The sequence below is a fragment of the Rhinopithecus bieti genome, unplaced genomic scaffold (assembly GCF_001698545.2).
Source record: "Rhinopithecus bieti isolate Rb0 unplaced genomic scaffold, ASM169854v2 scaffold_13352, whole genome shotgun sequence".
Classification (NCBI taxonomy): Eukaryota; Metazoa; Chordata; class Mammalia; order Primates; family Cercopithecidae; genus Rhinopithecus; species Rhinopithecus bieti.
Window position 1 is genome coordinate 88,628 of NW_016808026.1, and position 19,383 is coordinate 108,010.

The 19,383-nt window shown below is 37.8% G+C and overlaps 1 protein-coding gene across 1 annotated transcript; it reads right to left on the reverse strand.

The window, feature by feature from the left end:
- Positions 1–3,326: 3,326 nt before the first annotated feature.
- SLC25A32 (solute carrier family 25 member 32) lies at positions 3,327–19,353 on the reverse strand. Its single transcript, XM_017885168.1, has 7 exons — positions 18,998–19,353; positions 11,877–12,027; positions 9,087–9,172; positions 7,510–7,670; positions 6,292–6,405; positions 5,872–6,017; positions 3,327–4,913 (listed from the first exon to the last, which is right to left on the reverse strand). Exons 1-7 carry the CDS (start codon positions 19,149–19,151, stop codon positions 4,778–4,780), a joined length of 948 nt encoding a protein of 315 aa, XP_017740657.1. The 5' UTR covers positions 19,152–19,353; the 3' UTR covers positions 3,327–4,777.
- Positions 19,354–19,383: the final 30 nt, after the last annotated feature.

A 19,383-nucleotide genomic window follows, 5' to 3' on the forward strand; every position in this document is an offset into this window, starting at 1 on the left:
ATTCTGTTTAATCTACGATTCTAAATTGGCTTTGAGAAGCTCTAAAAATTAGCTCTAAGTTCTTTCACCTTGAGTATAGTGACATCAATTCTCTTTGCTGTTTCATGAATGAGGAGGTTCCTCTGTCACCCCTAATGAGGATTCATGAAACAGCAAAGAGAGAATTTATGTCACTATAATCAGGGTGAAAATGACTTTAAGAGTCACTCTGACCAGACCAGCTTAAGTAACTATGCCAATTCCAAACTACTCGTTATGGATAGAGATGGCACATTCAGATTTGCTCTGTTTATTAGGGCCTACCTCTGGTGCAGGTGAGGCTGATCCCATCTAAATCACAAAACTGAGAATGGAGGGAGGGGTGGGTTTCAAAAGAAATTCAGGGGCCAGGTGAGGTAGCCCATGTCTGCAGTCCCAGCTACGAGGTGGGAAGATCCTTTGAATCCAGGAGTTTGAGCCTGCAGTGAGCTATGATCATGTGATCATGTCATTGCACTCTAAACTGGGTGACAGAGCAAGACCCTGTCTCAAAAAAAAAAAAAAAAAAACTTCAGACTACTACTCCAAGAAGGAAGAGGAGACATGGATGCTGTGCAGCCAATCAACAGTATTCACTACAGGTACTTCCAGAGTTTTTCTTCTATTTAGTCCTTTAGAATGAAATTTAAGACTTTAACCCCAAACTTCACATAATTTCTACACGTTACCTAACACATCTTTGGAAAACAGGCATAAAGGTAACTAAATCATCTCACAGGATTTTGTTTGTATAAGCTATTTTACAATAGCCAAAGAGACCTTGTTTTAAAAATGGTAATAATACATACTTTATCTGGAGGATTTTATATTAAGTGTCCACATTCAAAAGACAATATTAACTCTGATGACTCATAAACTCCAACATACTTTTCAGTTGATATCCCTTTTTTAGTGTTTAGAAGACATAACTTTCTAAATATTGTCACACTACAAAAGCACATATTGAAATGTAATAGCCTTCTTTTCACAAGGCATGGTACCCATCACTGTCCATTGTCTTTGATTACATTCTCTGGTGCATGGCTCCAGCAAGTTTTTTTTTTTTTTTTTTTTGAGACAGAGTCTCGCTGTGTCACCAGACTGGTGTATGGTGGCGTGATCTCAGCTCACTGCAACCTGACTCTCTGGTTCAAGCTATTCTCCTGCCTCAGCCTCCAGAGCAGCTGGGATTACAAGCATGCACCACCACGCCCAGCTAATTTTTGTATTTTTAGTAGAGGCGGTGTTTCACCATGTTGGCCAGGATGGTCTCGATCTCCTGATCTTGTGATCCGCCCACCTCAGCCTCCCAAAGTGCTGGGATTATAGGTGTGAGCCACTGTGCCTGTCCCCTTATCCTGTATCTTTATCTTCAAGGGTTTCCCCTTTGCCAACCTCTCCTACCCACACTCCCTCGTAGAATTGCAGTACATTTACAAGCTAAAGTTCTTTACCTTCAACTGCCAAAATCCAGGAAAGAAGAGTCCATAGTGAAATGAATACTTACAGTCACCCCACCCCCTAAGTTGCTTGCAATGCATCATCAGCCTCTATAATTTGAATCTGCTTTATCAGTGGCATCAATCTTCATCCTATTGAAGTATCTATTGGTTGACTAACACTTTGTTTCGAATTTGTTCGTCTTATCTGACCAGTCTTCCTCTGTCACCCCCAAGCAGTAGCCATGTCTCTCTATTCTTTAATTACTCTCACTTCTCTTTTACCCAATAAAGCCCACACAGGTTCTCAGGCTCCGAGTTCTCATGTCCTGGTCCCAATCTTCCAGCTTTCTCTTCCTTTTCCTTTTATTATCACGTTGACAACTCACTGTTCAAGGCAGGTCACCTGTGCTTTCCTTTTTCCATGGTTCCCTCTGGAATTTTCATTCAATGCCCAGCTTAAATGTTTCCCCCTCCATGAACCCTGCTCTAGTTCCCCCAAGTTACAATTCACCACTTCGGACTCCATCAACCAGGTCCAAGCTGCCACCTGCTCATGACTCGACATTTGTAAAAGCTTCCTAACTAGTATTCCTGCTTTTTTGCCTTTCTCCTGTTTCCTCTATACAATCCCCAGAATGATCTCTCAATCGAAACTCTTTACCATGGCCTATAAAGCCTGGTCTCTGCTAACATTTATTGGCCCAGGCACACTAAGAGCTTTTTAAAAATTCATTAATTTAATCCTCTCAATAATCCTACAGCTATGTACTTTTAATATCCTCATTTGCAGCAGATGCTGTTAGTGACTTACCCAGACCCCTTTTACAGGACTGCTGCACCCATACCCTAGCTGCTGTAGGTGTTGGCTGGTAAGAGCTGACACCTCCGCCCTTACTTGGAGGATTGCCCTTGGCTGAGAGGTACCTAGTCACTCCTCCATCCCTTCTCCCCATAGCCAGTGGTCAGTGACAACCTGATGTGGGAACCTAATGGCTCCGCCCCTTCACCTCTGGGCAGGACATCTGCTGTGGCCCAATTTATTCGGCAGAGTGCCCTATAAGGTCAGGCTGAGGCTACACTACTCCTGAAACTCTCCCAGCCTTATCCTGTTTGCTTTACTCCATTATAGATTTCTCCTGAAAGTGCTCCCTCAATCACTTGCCCAAGAATCCCCATCTCTGGCATTGTTACAGAGGAACTGATCTAAGACACCATTTTACAGATCAGGAAACCTAAGACAAAGAGGGCTGAAGTGACCTGCCTAAGGTCAAACAGAAAATGGGAAAGCTGAATTTTGAGGCCAGAGGGCCTGGCGGTCCAACCTGAGCTCCTTCCCACCATACTGCAATGGCCACTTCTCCAACCTCCTCTCTCTCCTCACCCATCCCCTCTAGCCAAGTTAATTCCTGCCTCAGGCCCTTTTTACTTCCTATCCTCTCTGCCTAAAATGTGTTTCCTCTCATTGTGGCTTGCTTCCTCACTTCTTTCAAAATGTTCCAAATATTACCTCAGAGACCTTTCCTGACCCCAACCATAATACCTAAGATAGCAACACTATTCCCCAAATTCTGCAGTTTTATTTATAGCATTAAATACCTGAAATTATATTATGCATATATTTCCTTTTCTGTCCCTTACACCAAGATGAAAATTGCCTGAGGGCAGGAATACTGTCTGGCTTATTTGCTATATCCTCAGTGCTTGGCGACATACCTGGCAAAGAGCAGGAACTGAGTGACTATTGGTTGTTGAATGACTGAAATTGAGTTCTCTTCTCTCAGAACTCTTACCAGGCTTTGTGAGATATTCCTTACATGTTCTTAATCTATAGCTGTGATTATTTAATGCATTTATCACACAAGCTTGTATGCTCTCAGAGGACAAGAATTATGTTTTATTCATTTGGGAGTATATAGGAGGTTTTTAAATAATAGTGCTGTCTTAAACACCAAATATCAATTGCAGTTCATTTTTTCCATATGGGGACCAATACCAAGATTTCATATGAATTATAGTATAATCCAGAAGTATGAAAAAATACATCACATTTAACTGATAAAGCATTCATCTGCATGTTACAAGATATTACAGTAAATACAACTAGGTACTTATCATTTTCTCTTTACTTTAAAAACAATGCCACTTCCAAAATATAAAAAAATAGACCTATTTTTAAAGAACTACTTAAAGATGGCTTTGAAAACAATACTGTTTTATTTACAACGAATAGATGGTAGTGCAACAGCACTCATGGATGTTTATGATAAATAAAAATACTAGTATTCTGGCATCCTTTGGGAACAAGGCCCTTTTATATTTATAGATGTCTACAATGACTCATAAAAGTAAAAATCAATAAAGGCTATTAATTTGTATTTCAACCTGAATTTGAGAAACCAATGAAAATTAATCATTCATTTGGGATCTAGATCCATATATCTGAAAACTAAAGTATAAAGTTTCTCCTTTCCATTCACTTTGTCGACAAACACATCCCAAACATTTCAGCATCTGTAAAAGGTGATTTAGCATCTGTAATAAGTGATTTATAACTATATATGCTAAATAAAGGTTGACACAGCTGGATCCTAGAAGCTCAGACTTTATAAATTTACAATAGATTAAGTATTTATGCCAAAAAACAAGAAACTAATCTAGAATTTTATTTTAAATTATGGAAGTCTCTGGGGAAAAAAAATAGCAATGGGATGACAACAGATGTCAGATATTTCTCTGAGAAGTATATAGTTTCTCCATTTTCGCTAGGTAGTGCATCCCAACTGAATTAAAACTAAAGCATATTTACAGTGGATTTTTTCTCACTAAAATTTCCCAATTCTAAAATGGTCTGGATTTGGTCAACACCTTATTCAATAAATCCTTAATTCACCTTGAGACATACAAAGACATTCTTTTAAGGAGCCATTTCCTTGGTATTGCACAAAGGTTAACTTTAAAGCAATCTAGGCAATTAAGTTCACAAAAAGAAGTACATTCATCTAATCCATTTAGCAAATGTTGTGAATCAGCTTCCACCAATAAAAGGCAGAAATCTGTGAAACTCTATACTTCATGTCAGTTTTAGCACTGTGTGGATGGCAGCCATTTCAGGCAGAGGTACCCAAGTTCCATATATATGGGGAAGGCAAAAAGCAGAAATACATTGCGGAAGACTTAGCAGTTCTCTGGCTTCTGATGACTATAGACCAATTTCGAATATGAGCCACGTTTCTATGCAGAATTCTTCTTTTATGCCTTAAACACAAAAGAGCTTGTTGCTGCCTTGGGCAGATATACTGGAATTGTCCTCTTTTAGCTTACTTTCTCTTTTCTCTAAGGTCAAGTAAAAAATGTGAGACGTTTTCATATACCACAAAGGTAATACAGCAGGCTGGAGTCACTCTAATCAAATTAGGAGCAATTCCCTTGTAAAATCCACCGATGCCTTCTTTCCTTTAGAGGGAAAAATAGATAATGCTTAATTTTCTATAGAGCTAGCTTGAAAACATGAAAGTTTTAACTGACACAAGGCATGGAGCAAGCAGCAGTCAAACCTCACTCTGATTTAAGTTCATGTTTTCAATGTCCTAAATTAATGTCGTTTATAAGCCATTTATAGGGATTTACATTCCTTTTATGGATGGACTGAGGAAGAGAGGGTCAGAACATCTCAAAACTGAACTAAAAAGTCCTTTCAATTAGCTATCTTTCAAACGTTTTTAAATGTATGAATAGGCAGGAGCTTTAATTGACCTAATGTAGGCATTAAAAAACCTCACAGCTTGGATAAATACTAGCCAACATTAAATACAGCACATACAAAGATAACTCTATTTCCTTAATGCCAATAATATGGAATATGGCCTAGAAATTTGTCACTTAGGTGTTCATTAAATATTTCTTGAACTGAATTAAATTTAAACATCCTAAATGTTCCGCTCTGTTCTTTTAGAATTAAAGGGAAATATGGTGATGTCTGCCTATAATAATTTAATCTCATACTGAAGAACAAACCATCTCTTTCCTATACGGAAACAAGTATTTGTAAAAGTTATGGTGCCAGTAGCAGGTGTGGAGCCTTCTTGAATGTATTAAGCTAGCTTATGACTTCTTATATTCAACACCATTCAGATATTTTATAACACCTAAATTTTATTTTCAAAAACAATTTCACACATTTGATTCTTATAACAACCTATTAGCCTAGAAAGTCTTATTTTACAAATGAAGAAATTAAGCCTCTGAGAGATTAAGGCCATGGTCACATACGTAATAATTGGGAAAGCAGGGACCACCATCATGTTTTCACCACAGCAAACTGGCCTTCGCTATAAAACTAGTATCAACAAGATGGTCTAGGATATGCAAGGTACCTTATCAAAACAATTTTTGATATAGCGCATGCTCTCACCTCCATGTCTTTGTGATTACATCTATTACACCACTGTAAAACATGTGTTGATCCTGAAGACGAGCTCTTACAACTTGATATGGGTATGTTGCTGCGACAGCAAATATTTTGGATAGTGCTGCAACAGATATATATTCTACTGTGCTCTAAAATGGCAACACAAAACAGTTTTTTCTTTAGACAGGATTTCTTTTAAAATACAGAAGTAAAAATTATATAGAAAAAACATTTAAATGGATCTTCAAGGGATTCTATTTTTGACATTTGTGTGGCATCAGCCTATAAATATTTAACTATAAATCAGTGGCAAAGCCAGTACTCATCATCACAGCACTACCACTGAAGTAAGCATGACAAAAATTTCTACCTATTAAATACCCATAAAAGGAAATGATATCATTTTTATAAGAATCATCTTACCAACTGGGCTTCTGGTAATCTATTGATATGCTGGTTGTACTTCAACTTCAGCAATTCATATGCCATAAACTGAAGGGCACCGTGTGATGTTCCAAACAGCCCAGGAACAAATCCCTACAAGGGAATGATTTTTAAAAAGCAAAACAACATATGTTTGAAGAACAATATATTTAAGTAAAATACTTTCTCTTCTCTCTCATTACAGCACTTTATGCAAATTCATTTAATTTTGCACAAGTCACATTTTAAAATATGGGGTTAAAACTTGTAGTAATATAAAGAAACAGGTAGTATTCTCTTCTACTTTATTTTTAAAGGTTTGGATGTTCATATATTAGTTTTTCTTTAAATAGTAAACATATAAAGAAGACCCACACTGTCAAGATTTGAGGCGTTGAGTGGGAAATTAAATTCTGGAAAGTTAAGAAACTAAAGGTAATGGTAAATCAATGAACTGTGCATAGGTATTCCAAAAGAATAAAGCAGAAAGTGATGAAAAAACATAAAATTGAGTAATATATTTACAAAATTCTTGCCCACAGGTCAGTAAAATCCTATCAGCCTCAAAATGATTTTAAAAGCTATTACTCAAATCTTGAAAAACAAGCTGAAATTCAATGTGTCTAACTTTGATTTTAAACTATGTATGCTTAAAATTTCTTTATGGGGTAAGCAATAGATGGGAATAGAAGATAGAAAAAGGGAAAATAAAAAGGAGTTATAAAATCAGAAAACAGATTTGACACTAGGAAGAAATTTTTAAAATATTACAACAGGCAAAAGGTTGGGTTTGTGTCGTTATTTTAATTTATGTAAGATTTGAGATGAATTAAAAAACTCAATAAAATAAGATCCTGTTAGGACTGCTACTGTCTTCTCCAGACTACATTATCCCAGGTTCCCAAGAGACCACAGCTTCCAAGGAATGGAGTAAGGAATAAGTGACCTGGTTGTGTAACTTATCAAATAGATACTTGACAAAGTTTTAGACAGATCTCATGCCCACCAATGTCATGATGATACATCCTATGTTAATGGGGACAAACAGCTTAAAGTACAATTTCAGTATTATTAACTATATTTCGGTTTTCATTAAACTGTTTCTTGCTTAAGTTTGGCTTCTTTTCAGGACTTACTATAGGTCATTCAGAACTAAGACAACAGAGCCAATGGAAATTGCCATTTTCAGTTATTTAAAATATATTGATAATTTATTACCTTATATAATCCACGCACACCTTCATACTTATATATTTTCACAAGTGTATCAAACATTCCTTTATACTGTCGTTGTGGGGCGTTAATAACAGCATCATACTGTAACATAAGGCGAGTTTTTGTTACCCATAATGGGTTTGTGATGCAGAGGGTCATGGCTCCTAAAATGAGATTTCAATAAGATTATTCAGCATACAGATACTTTCGCACTTACGACAACCCAAATTAAAAACAGCACATTTATGTAAAAAAAAAAAAAGATAATGCACAGGACCATATCTGAAATTGTGAAATGTAGTCTCTGAGGCACAGTCTTAGGGTCAAACAGTAGACGTCATTTTGGTAGTCATAAAAAGTTCCTCATGCAGTTAGTGAGAGGTAAATTAAAAGGGAAATGGAAATGTGAAATGCTTTCCCTTTGAAGTGTAAGGATAGCAAAAATGTCTTGACTCCTAAATAATGTGGCCTGGTGCAGAGAACAGATGGTAAGCAGATACAGACCTCAGGTGTAGCACATGGTATAATCCGAGAGGGGTTTAAGATAGGCGAAAAGGACCAGGAATCTGGCACCCCAATAATCTGTGCATGTGAAACATATTTCTACCCCAACTTTATCACAATCTTTCTCAAATCCAAAGTAACTACTATGCCTCAAAAATTAAATAATTATGTAATATAATAAGTCACATTTTACATCCTTTATAGAGTGACAATTTTAAAAAAAAACTCATCTGGTTAAGTTTTTCATTTGCCAGGTTTCCTAAGTGGTCCTTTATGCAACAAATATTTGGTCCTGTTATGACTCAGGTTTTGCTAGTGGCTATTTATTCAAAATGACTAAGTTAGTTTCTGACTAATCAAACATTAAGAAATCAAGGTATTAAAGTAGGAGTTATAAAGACTTATGGCTCTTACTGTTTTTTTCTTCTGGATAGTATACACAAGTGAGGCGATTAAACAAGGCTACTAAATTGTAAAATTTGAAAACTAAAATTATACTTTAAAGAAACACTATACCAAATCATTTTAAACCATTAGGGATTCATAACTTTTCTAAACTTTACCACTCTGTCGTAAATAAAATTCTTGAAATCTGCACAGAGTAATAATAAGAATTTCTTCTAAGAAATTCCATGTAACAGCTGGGCGTGGTGGCTCAAGCCTGTAATCCCAACACTTTGGGAGGCTGGGGCGGGCGGATCACGAGGTCAAGAGATCAAGACCATTCTGGCCAACATGGTGAAACCCCATCTCTACTAAAAATACAAAAAATTAGCTGGGCTTGGTGGCGCGTGCCTGTAGTCCCAGCTATTTGGGAGGCTGAGGCAGAAGAATCGCTTGAAACTGGAGGGCAGAGGTTGTGGTGAGCCAAGATAACGCCACTGCACTCCAGCGTGGGCAACAAGAGCAAAACTCCATCTCAAAAAAAGAAAAAAAAAAAAGAAATTCCATATAACTGATTTAACACGGTTAGATGGGCATATTTAAACTGAGGTGTTCAAAGAAAAAAAATCAAAAACAGAAACTGAAAATTAAGTTTGGAAGGTGACATTTTTATATTTCACACATTGCCTTACCAGCTTCAGCAGCTGAGACAAGGTATTCTGTTGCCTCTAACCGTTCAGCTCTTCCTTCTGTCTTATATGACTTGATGGCATTGTAACTAAAAGAATTAAATGCGAGCAGTTTAATTTGAACAGGTGTCATAAAGTCTGTTTTAAAGTGTATGTAACTCAACAGCAGTACCCCAAAAGCAAAAGTCAATGCATAATGCAACCACAAAATGAGACCTTTTTCAAGAATGAATTTGCTGGAAGTGGTTTGCTGCAAGATTATACCACCCCTCCCTCTCAAATGAATATGGCTAGCAATACAAATGTAAAATATTTTAATCAGACACTCTTCAATTAATCTCAAAAGACAGGAAAACCGGGAGGAGGTGAGAGTACAGTAGTGGTACACAGACTGGTCATAAAAGACAAAAGGGACCAAAGAAGGAGTACCTAACAAATATATACTGAACACCTGTGTTCAGCTACTATAGTTAGCTTTCTAATAGACGATAAAAAGATAAACATGTGATGAATTTTTCTTAACAAATTAATAAGGACTATTAAGTGGCACACAAAAAAAATAATAAAAGACAACACAGACAATAGAAGAAATTCAGGAATTATGACTGAGACAACAGAAAGCTTTGTGTAGGAGGTAGTATTGAGACAGGCAGTTTCAACAGGGAAAAAGATGAGCATGGTGAAAAGTAATAAAGGTGGGTGGGAAGACAGGGAAAACTGACCACACTTGAGTGGTAGACTGAGATTTGCATTTTATTTGGTAGAATATACCCATTAAATGTTTCAGAGTAAGGGAGTCAAATCGGCCTATTTCCTTTAATGCCAATTTCTACTCTTCGCTTGGATGACGATGTCAAGTGAACACATTCTTTTTTTTTTTTTCAGAGACAGAGTCTCATTCTATCACCCAGGCTGGAGTGCAGTGACACAATCATAGCTCACTGTAACCTTGAATTCCTAGGCTCAAGCAGTCCTCCTGCCTCAGTCTCCCAATGAGCTAAGACTACAGGCATGCAGCATCATGATGAGAGACTAATTCTTTTTTAAAATTTCTTGAAGAGATGGGGGTCTCACTATGTTGCCCAGGCGGGTCATGAACTCCCAGACTCACGTGATCCTCCCACCTTGGCCTCCTAAAGTGCTAGGATCACAGGTGTGAGCCACTGCACCTGGCCCAAGAAATCCTTATCGTGAAAATTTTATATGGCTTGTCCTTAGACACTGTCTTGGAGAATCTATATAACTTGAGTTCATAAAGCGTGTGTGTGTGTGTGTATATATACATCTATATATGTCAAGGGGTATGTGTGTATAGTTTCACACACACACACCTCTCTAAAGAGAAGAAAAAGAGAAAAAACATTTAAACAACTTTAAGGCTGAATTTTATTTTGCTTTCACTTAAAAGTTACTTTAAGATTGGTTTGGATACTGCCATAAACATATGCGAGATCAAGCAAAATATATGACACAAAGAAGACAAAGGCAAATACACTAGATAGATATTGATGTTTTCCTAACAATGAAACCTATTGAAGCAAAGAAAAGCTTCCTTATTCATGGTTTCAGTTTCACGGATCAGAGGCATGCTCAGAGCAGCGCATGCTCCTGCAATACAGTGTGATGATGCTTTGTGACAATGCTCTTTTTCACTAAATAAGCTGAATGTGCCTGCCACAGGAACTTTCCATGGCTTCTTCAGGAGGCAGGTGAGAGCAGTTATTTTAAATGGTGATGACATCTGACTGGTGAAGGAGGAAGGAAAGGAATGAGCTGGGAAGATGATAGGGCAGGTCAAACAAGAAGAAACAATTTGCCTCAAACCCTTTCGGCCATGCACTGGCTTTTGCTTTCTGTTCCCAACAGGGATTTCCTATGGTACATATTCATATGAGGACCCCAAGGTCTATCCTCTCCTGCTTTTCCACCTTCATCATAAACAAATGTATTTTTGTAAGCCATTGCAAATATTTTGGGAATCTGGCTGAGGATAAACAAGTAATTAATGATACTTGTATTTATAAATTTTCTATTTATGAAATTAATGAATATTAATAAATTAATGAAACTTGTATTTATAAATTTTCTATTTGGGGCACTCTGCAACTAATCTCTGATAAATGGAGAAAATAACATAGTTATTTAAACAATCTTTCTTTATCAAAACTGAATACCAAAGAGGGCTGAAATCCACAGGATTCATTTTGGACAACAGCTGCAAGCTCTTCCAGTCTCTACAACACTTTCCAAAACCACTAATAAATAACAAACCGACTGATTCAACTTTTTCTAATCTAGTGATATTTTGACTCTACTAGAAATGCTCAAGAGTGTGTACTGATATGGCCAAAACACCTAATAAAACACCAAAGGGGCCCTACAATTTCACTGCAAATTATCTGGAGTTGGCTGTTTTTCAAATGGCTTTAACTAAAATAAAAAGCTCTCTTTAATACGTATTTAGCTTACAAAAGTAATCAGATAAACATTTCATCTTCCTGAATTCACCCCACAGAAATGGCTTCTGTAAGAGTATTACTCCACCTCATCTCTTAGCGTTTCTCCTATTAAGAACTTTCTTCCAGACCAAATAATGCCTCTGATAATCAAACTAATAAACCATTTTGAATCAAACTAATCAAACTAACTAATAAGCCATTTTGTTCTTTCTGATCCTTCCAATTCAGAGAAACTGATTAAATGACTCATCTTATTTCATCATGTGACATGTAAAATCACTAAAACAAAATTCCTTTTTTATTTAATATTGTAAAATGTCCCAAATCTACTCACAAGAAAAAGTAGAGTCCCCAGGATAAACCTGCACCCCACACATTTGGGGTTACTCCTTGATAAAGTCCTCGTAGTCCATCAAGTTTCCAAATAGTAGTCAAGCAATGTAAAATTCCATTATATTTTGGTCTCAGTTCCAATCCATCGCTCACTGCATTAAGGGATATACAAAGTCAGGTAAGAACAAAGTTCTAGCTCTGTATCACATATAAACACAGATACTGCACAATCGGTTATATAAAGGAGATAGAAAAAAAATTTTTTTAGATGGAAAAATTATTTTCCAGGCTTATATATATATTTATTATATACATTTATATAAATATATACATACATATATATTTTTTGCGACAGAGTCCCACTCTATTGCCCAGGCTGGAGTGCAGTGGCACGATCTTGGCTCACTGCAACCTCCACTTCCCAGGTTCAAGCAATCCTCCTGCCTCAGCTCCCCTAGTAGCTGGGATTACAGGTACGCACCACCATGCCCAGCTAATTTTTGTATTTTTTTTTTGGTAGAGACAGGGTTTCACCATGTTGGCCAGCCTGGTCTCGAACCCCAGACCTCAGGTGATCCATCCGCCTCGGCCTTCCAAAGTGCTGGGATTACAGGAGTGAGCCACCATGCCCAGCCCAGGCTTTAATATTTTAAAACTACATTCATGAATTTATTCAAGTGTTTATTGGGGGCATACCAAGCACTCAAATAATATTTTAGGAAATATTAGATTAGTTCTTAAATAATCCGAAAGTCTCTTAGGTAACTAGGTTTCGACACCTAGGTTTTGTTTTCGCTCCAAGGTTAAGGATTTGAATGTTAAAAAATATTACTCAAAAAATAAACTAGCTAGGAGCCTCAATTATATCGAGTGCTAGCAAGACCTGAGGAATGGCAGGAAAGAAAATGCAGAGGATGGGGTAACTTTTTTCCTGGAAATTCTTTTTATCCTCCCCACCAACATACGTCAAAATCCAAGTAGAAAGTAGAAAAGTATTTCACTTGAACACATTCAAAATTGAAGTAGTTTTCCCCATCCCTTCCGAAGCTGCTCTTAACTCGAGTGTTCCATATAGCTCAACAAACGTTATCATCATCTACATAGATGCCCACGCCAGATACCTGGGGACTATCCATGAACCCTCCTCCCTCCCATCCCTTTTTATCAAATAACAAGTCTTTCTGATTCTATATCACAAACTTCTCTTGCACCTGTCTATGTCTCAGTTCACACTGCCATCATCCTACTTTGAGATACCATCCATTTTCAACTAGCATCATCAGCATTTAAAGTAGTCTTCTTGCCAATTTTGTAAAAAATATAATCTAGATTATAAATCTGGCCCTTTTTCATTTCACCTCTCTGTAGGAAACAGAAAGCACATTCAAAACAGGGTAACTCTAGGGCATGAGGGAGAGTTAAAAGGACTATTTACAAAGGTATGAGCAGGTTGTAGAAAACCACAAGGAATAATACAGTATCAATTATTTCTTTACTGTTTTGAAAAATCAATTATATAAGTTGAGTATTAAGTATCTCAGTAATCGGCAATGGCACTCTACATCATGCAAACCATTCTACATTATACTATAGTATATCCAAGCTTGTAATTTTACTATATATAATTTTGTATACAGCTTTGTTTTCCACTCAAGATTATTTGTGAGCATTCCCCTTGTTATTCAATAGATTCCCCAAATAAGATTTTAACATATGATATTATGGCTTTCCATCTTATAGATATCCCATAATTTACAGTCATTCCTCCATCTGACATATGAATTTTTTTTTTTTTTTTTTGGCTATTACAAAAAGTCCTCTAAAGAACATTCTGTACAACAATTTGCATGAACACTTATTATTGCCTTAGAATCAGCTATTAGAAATGGAACTGATATGGGTCAATGGGTATAAACTTAAGTTGCAAATACATACTGAACCTGCCTTCCAGAAAGTTTATACAAATTACACCCCACTAGCCATATGAGCATCCCTGGTTCACTGTCCCCTTCCCACTACCTCACTGTGTATAATCCAGCCTGGCAAAGAAGAATCACTATTTACCATTGTCAGGCAAAGGGGGAAAAGTCAATTTCTTTCATCATTAACCCGGCAATGTTACAGCATGAAGGAAGATTGCAGTACATCAGGTTTTGTCAGAAGACCTGGGTTTGATATGTAACTTCCCTAATTCGCTACATGGTCTTACCCTTTCTGAGCTTCAGCATCCTCATTTATAAAATGGGGATAAGTCATGTAACTCACAGGGTTGAGGTTTATATAAGACAACAAGTTTAAAGGCAGGCAGCAGAATGACAGGCTCTTGAGAAATGTTTTCCTGCAGAGTTTATATTCTTTCTGATGCTTCCCCTGTATTCTGTGTGTCTCATTCTTCTGTATAGATCCCTTTTTCTAAGAACTTTCCATTTGCCTCTCAATAATAAACTCATAATACCATTTCTCTCTTGAGGTAAAAAGCAAAACCAACCATAAAAACACTACCTGTTCTTTTCATAGGTATAAACCAATGCTGAACTATAATTTCCCTAACATAAAATTAAAATTGTTATATAGATGAAATACAGTAAATTTTTTCGATCTAAATCAGGGGTCCCCAACTCCCGGTACCAATCCATGGCCTGTTAGGAATTGGGTCGCACAGCAGGAAGTGAGCTAGGTGGGCGGAGTATGGGCGAAGCTTCACCTGTACTTACAGCTGCTCCCCATTGCTTGCATTACTGCCTGAACTCTGCCTCCTGTCTGATCAGTGGTGGTACTAGGTTCTTACAGAATCTTGAACCCTATTGTGAACTGTGCATGCAAAGGATCTAGGCTGCACACTCCTTATGCGAACCTATTGCCTGATGATCTGAGGTGGAACAGTTTCATCCTGAAATCATCCATACCTCCTTCACCCCCATTCATGGAAAAATTATCTTCTATGAATCAGTCCCTGGTGCCAAAAAGGTTGGGGACCACTGGCTTAAATAACCTCATGACTGTTTTAAAAACATTTGCCACTAATGAATTAGTATGTTGATCTAAGTATCTATCAAATAACTTACAATGGCCTATCATAGCACTAAAAAATGCCAATAGACACAAGCTGAAGATAAAAAGTTTGGTGCACAGAAAGGAGCCAAGACAGGGGACACTCATTTTAAATTCATTTTCAAAGAAAGACAATATAATGACTTTTTAAAAATTACCATCTAGCACTATCACCCTAACACAACCTGTTTAATTTGCTGGATATTAGTTTTACCCCTCCTTTCCTCTGTGACAGCTCTGTGACAATTAAGAGTTTGTCTCTCTTAAGAAAATTAATCTCCCCCCTACCTGTGCTCTATATTGGTGTCTTCAAAATTGCAGATGAATCAAGAAACCAATTGAACAGACAGCTAGTATCTTTTCTTTAAAATCAGACTGGAATTGAAAACAAATATAAATGACATTACAAGTAGTAAGGATAAGTAATGTTTCATGAAACTTGTGTTTCAGTAATGTTTGTGTGTATATGTGTATGCACTGGATAGCAAAGGTAAAATTTATTTCCTACTAAGTGTTTTGGTCAAAAAAGCTTGTTCTGGATCCTGCTTCTTCAGACAAACCCCCTTAGTTAGATACCTTACTCCTTATCCTCCTGCCTCCATTTCCCAATATCTTCCTTGATTTCAGTTCTTTCCCATTAGTATTTAAACAGACTTAAGTTTCTCCTAAGTATTTCCTCTTTGATCCCAGTGCCTCCTCATCAAGTGTCTGCAATGAGAAAACCAGCCCCTCCCCCTCCCAATCTCAGCAGAGACTCTCTCACCCCACTGCAATCTGGTTTGAGCTTTACCAATTACTGCAAGCGCTCTAATTAAGAACCTTCAAAGGCACTCTGGAGTCCTTTCTTAAGAACCCCTTAATACACCTGATATTGTGTAAAGCCCTCTCTTCTCACACTATCTTGAATGTCCTCTTGCTTCTTCGCCAATAAATTTCCTGGGCCCCCTTTTCTCTGCCCATCCTTAAATGTTCATTTATAGGCACAATTTCCACCAAACAGGGGTGGTGTCTCAACCATTAAGCGGCTTCAACTGCCATCCCTGTGCTACTAGTCCTGATGTCTCATTCCTAACATCCTGCCCTACTAAGGGTTGCGGTCTTACTGCCAGTTTCCATTTTTACATGGCATAAAAGATAATGTCAATCTGGCAGCTTAACTTTCTGGAATCATTCTTTATTTTCATCTCTAGCATTTTAATTTACCCTTTAGCTATACTAAACTACCCACTCATGGTTTCAAACTAACAGCATATGTTATGGAAACAGACTTTCTGAGCTTGACTCCTAGTTCTAGCAATTACTTTGCAACCCTAAGTCACTTGATTACTCTCTGCCTGAGTTTTCCATAAGATAGGAAAATACTAGAACCTAACTCTAAAAATTATAAAGGATTACATGAGTTAGTACATATAAAGCTCTTAGAATTATGCCTGACATATTGCAAGCACTCAATAAGTACTAGCTTATTTATGCTACTGGATCTTGTGATACCACATACTTATACAACTTTACTCTGCACTACTGTCACTGAATTTTACATTTGGTTCCTTAATATTTTGGATGTAGTCATACTCTCTATATTCTTCACAAGAGCTCACACATATCTTTAACTTGCAGATTAGGCTTTTGGGTATTTAAGAAAATTATTATTTTTATATCTCATTCACATTCTTTGTTGGGACTCTCTCATCATTCTTGAGGGTTTAAAATTACACAGTAAAGTTAAAAGGAGCCTGAACAATCATCCAATCCAATCTTTCCACCTAATACAAGAATATCTTCTAATTTTTGTCATCCAACTACTATCTGAACCACTTCTGGTCATCATCAATTTCATTTCTGAGCACTACCACGTTGCCAAACCAAAATCTGCTTTCTTGTAATTTCCATTCAACCTGTGTCTGACCTTAGGATCAACCCACAATAAGGCAGCCCCCTTTCCCACATGGAAGTTCTCTAAATATCTTGAGTTTTTTTTCTCTCCTGAGCTAAACTAGTTCCTCCAGTCATTTTTCATATGAAATAATTTCTAATCTTTCTACCACTCTGGACACCTCTGAGTTCCAATTTATACTTGAACTCACAGAAAAATTCCAGGTTTGGTTTAACAGCGCATGCATTCAGAATTAACCCCCATATCCTGTCTTCATTAGATTTTAATTTTATTAAATGAGTTTAATTACATGGGAGCATAAAAACTACAGTATGTTATTCAGCATTGATGCTGATAATCAATAAATTTTTATTTGTTATTTATCTTCTTAAATTTTCCTCCTATCATCATTTCAGAGCTACACTGTGAGCTTTATTATTACAAAGTCCTGCTTCCACTCCTAGATTTAGGCCTCCAATCCAATCTCAATCTTTTTATCTGTCACCTCAGCCCCACTAGTCTCCCAATACTCTTCCCAATTCATCAAGACTGTTAATCTTCTCAGGTATCAAGAATTCCCTTTCCTCAGGAATGATATGCTTCAAAGCACTATCTAAATTCATCAGGCCAACCACGCTATTCTTCAATGATCACCTCGACTATCACCTCTTCTGCTCCTAGATAAAATGCTACTGAAGAGAGACACTAAGTCATACAGGCCTGCACCTGCAGCCAAGTCTAAAATTCTTGTAATGTTCAAACCATTGTATAACAGGGACTTACAGGGGTAGTATGGTGAGGTGTTAAGTGCCAGAGGGTTCCAGAGTTAGATTACCTGGGTTTAAATCCCAGATCCATCTTTACAAACTTGTGACTTGGGTAAGTTAGTCAATTTCTGTTATCCTCACCTGTATAGCAGGGATCATAAACTCACAGGATTGTTCCTGTGAATAGATTTACAGGATAATAAATGAGATAATGCATCTAAAGCATAGTTCACTGCCTTGCTCCTAGTAAACATTCGATAAAGATTACCTGTCAATAATTATTTGTGCATGCATCATAAAACTTCATGAAATTATATGCCTTTGTGTTTTTCTAGAGATAATATTTCATAATTTTCGATGATTTTCCTTCATAGAACGGCTTCTTGTTTCCTCCAGCTGTCAAAATATTAGCCCTTCTATGGGAAACCCCAAGCCCCAATCTTCCATTGAACCTTAAAGATACATATGGCCATCAGCATTGTAGAATTTTCTTGACGGTTTATATTTTGTATTCGTATTTCTTGATTTTATGTTGTCTAGAATTACCTTTTATATGACTAAGTCTAACGACTCCAATTAAATTCTAAGTTCCCTGAAGGCAGGAACTTTATTAGATACTTCTGTAGCCCATACAGCAGTCTACAAACATTAAGAGAACATAAATCAAGTGAACTGAATTACCTAATGCTAAGATAAACAACTTCTGTAGATTTAATTCTCAAGGCAGAACTTAACTTGTAACAACTTTATTTGGAAACTATTTTCTGCAATTTCAGTTATCAAAGATCATCTTCGAAACTCTTTTTCCAGACTTCAGTGTCGAGTTTAACTTCTAAAATGCTTTATTTCAACATATTTAATTCATCTAATACACTTAAAATAGTATTTCGATTCTAGCAACCTATTCTTTCACAGGACCTTGTACCATTCCATAACAGCCAAAAAACAACCATTCAAGAAAATTCTATTCCAAATCTCCCAACCATTCGCTGAAGATTACGTCCTATCCCAATACTAGTAGAGCTGCCAAACCACGTGGGTATGCTAAGATTTCAAAGTTCCTCCAAGAGTGAACGATTTGCACGTGTGAGGACTAAACCTTAAAATGTGACCATCTCTTATTTTACAAATCAGGCAAATCCCATCTTCTCTGCCAATGAGGATGTTTTTTCTCAGACTTCTCTACATACACGCCCCCTCCCTTAGCCTTGAGGAGCGTGGAAGATCGACCGCAGGCCGACCCCTCTATAGAGCAAGCACATTTCCTCAAATCTAGTTCAGGTGAGCCAAGGCGGACAGCACCCCGTTCAACACTCCTCCTCCTCCTAGAACGGAAAAGGCGGAGGAGATTCAGGCCTCCTTTTGAATCTTTACCACCCGGTTTGGGCTGACAGTAAGAGGATGCAGCCCGGTGTCCGGGCGGGCTCTTACCGGCGAAGCGGATCTTCACGAGGTCGAGCGGGTGCAGCGCAAGGTTGGATAAGACGCCGCCGCTCACGCCCGCTACTAGGTTCTCATACCGGACGTGGCGGAATACCGTGCTCCACCCCGACGACCCGGACGCCGAATGGCCCTGGCCCGTCATAGGCTCGGGGCCCACCGACACCACGGCGCCCAGGGCCGCGGAGGTAGGACGCGATGCAGTGGCCGCCACCGTGGCGACGGTCGCCCCTTTTGAGCGCAAGTCCACCTCCGGGACCGGCGAAAGAATTCTTACGCCCAGGGCGCGTGAGCGAAGCCGCAAGACTCTAGTACTAAGGGGGCATGAATGGGGAGCAGCCACTACGTCACGCCGGCGGAAGGCGCGAGGGAAGGGA

What these genes read in the sequence shown, in the direction of transcription:
- SLC25A32 (XM_017885168.1), bottom strand. Translation starts at nt 19,151, where the DNA reads ATGACGGGCCAGGGCCATTCGGCGTCCGGGTCGTCGGGGTGGAGCACG. An exon ending in GTGTGCGTGGATTATATAAG is followed by an intron (nt 6,406 to 7,509) that starts GTAATAAATTAT and finishes ATTCCCTTGTAG; the next exon opens with GGATTTGTTCCTGGGCTGTT. An exon ending in GTAATCACAAAGACATGGAG is followed by an intron (nt 4,914 to 5,871) that starts GTGAGAGCATGC and finishes TTCCCTCTAAAG; the next exon opens with GAAAGAAGGCATCGGTGGAT.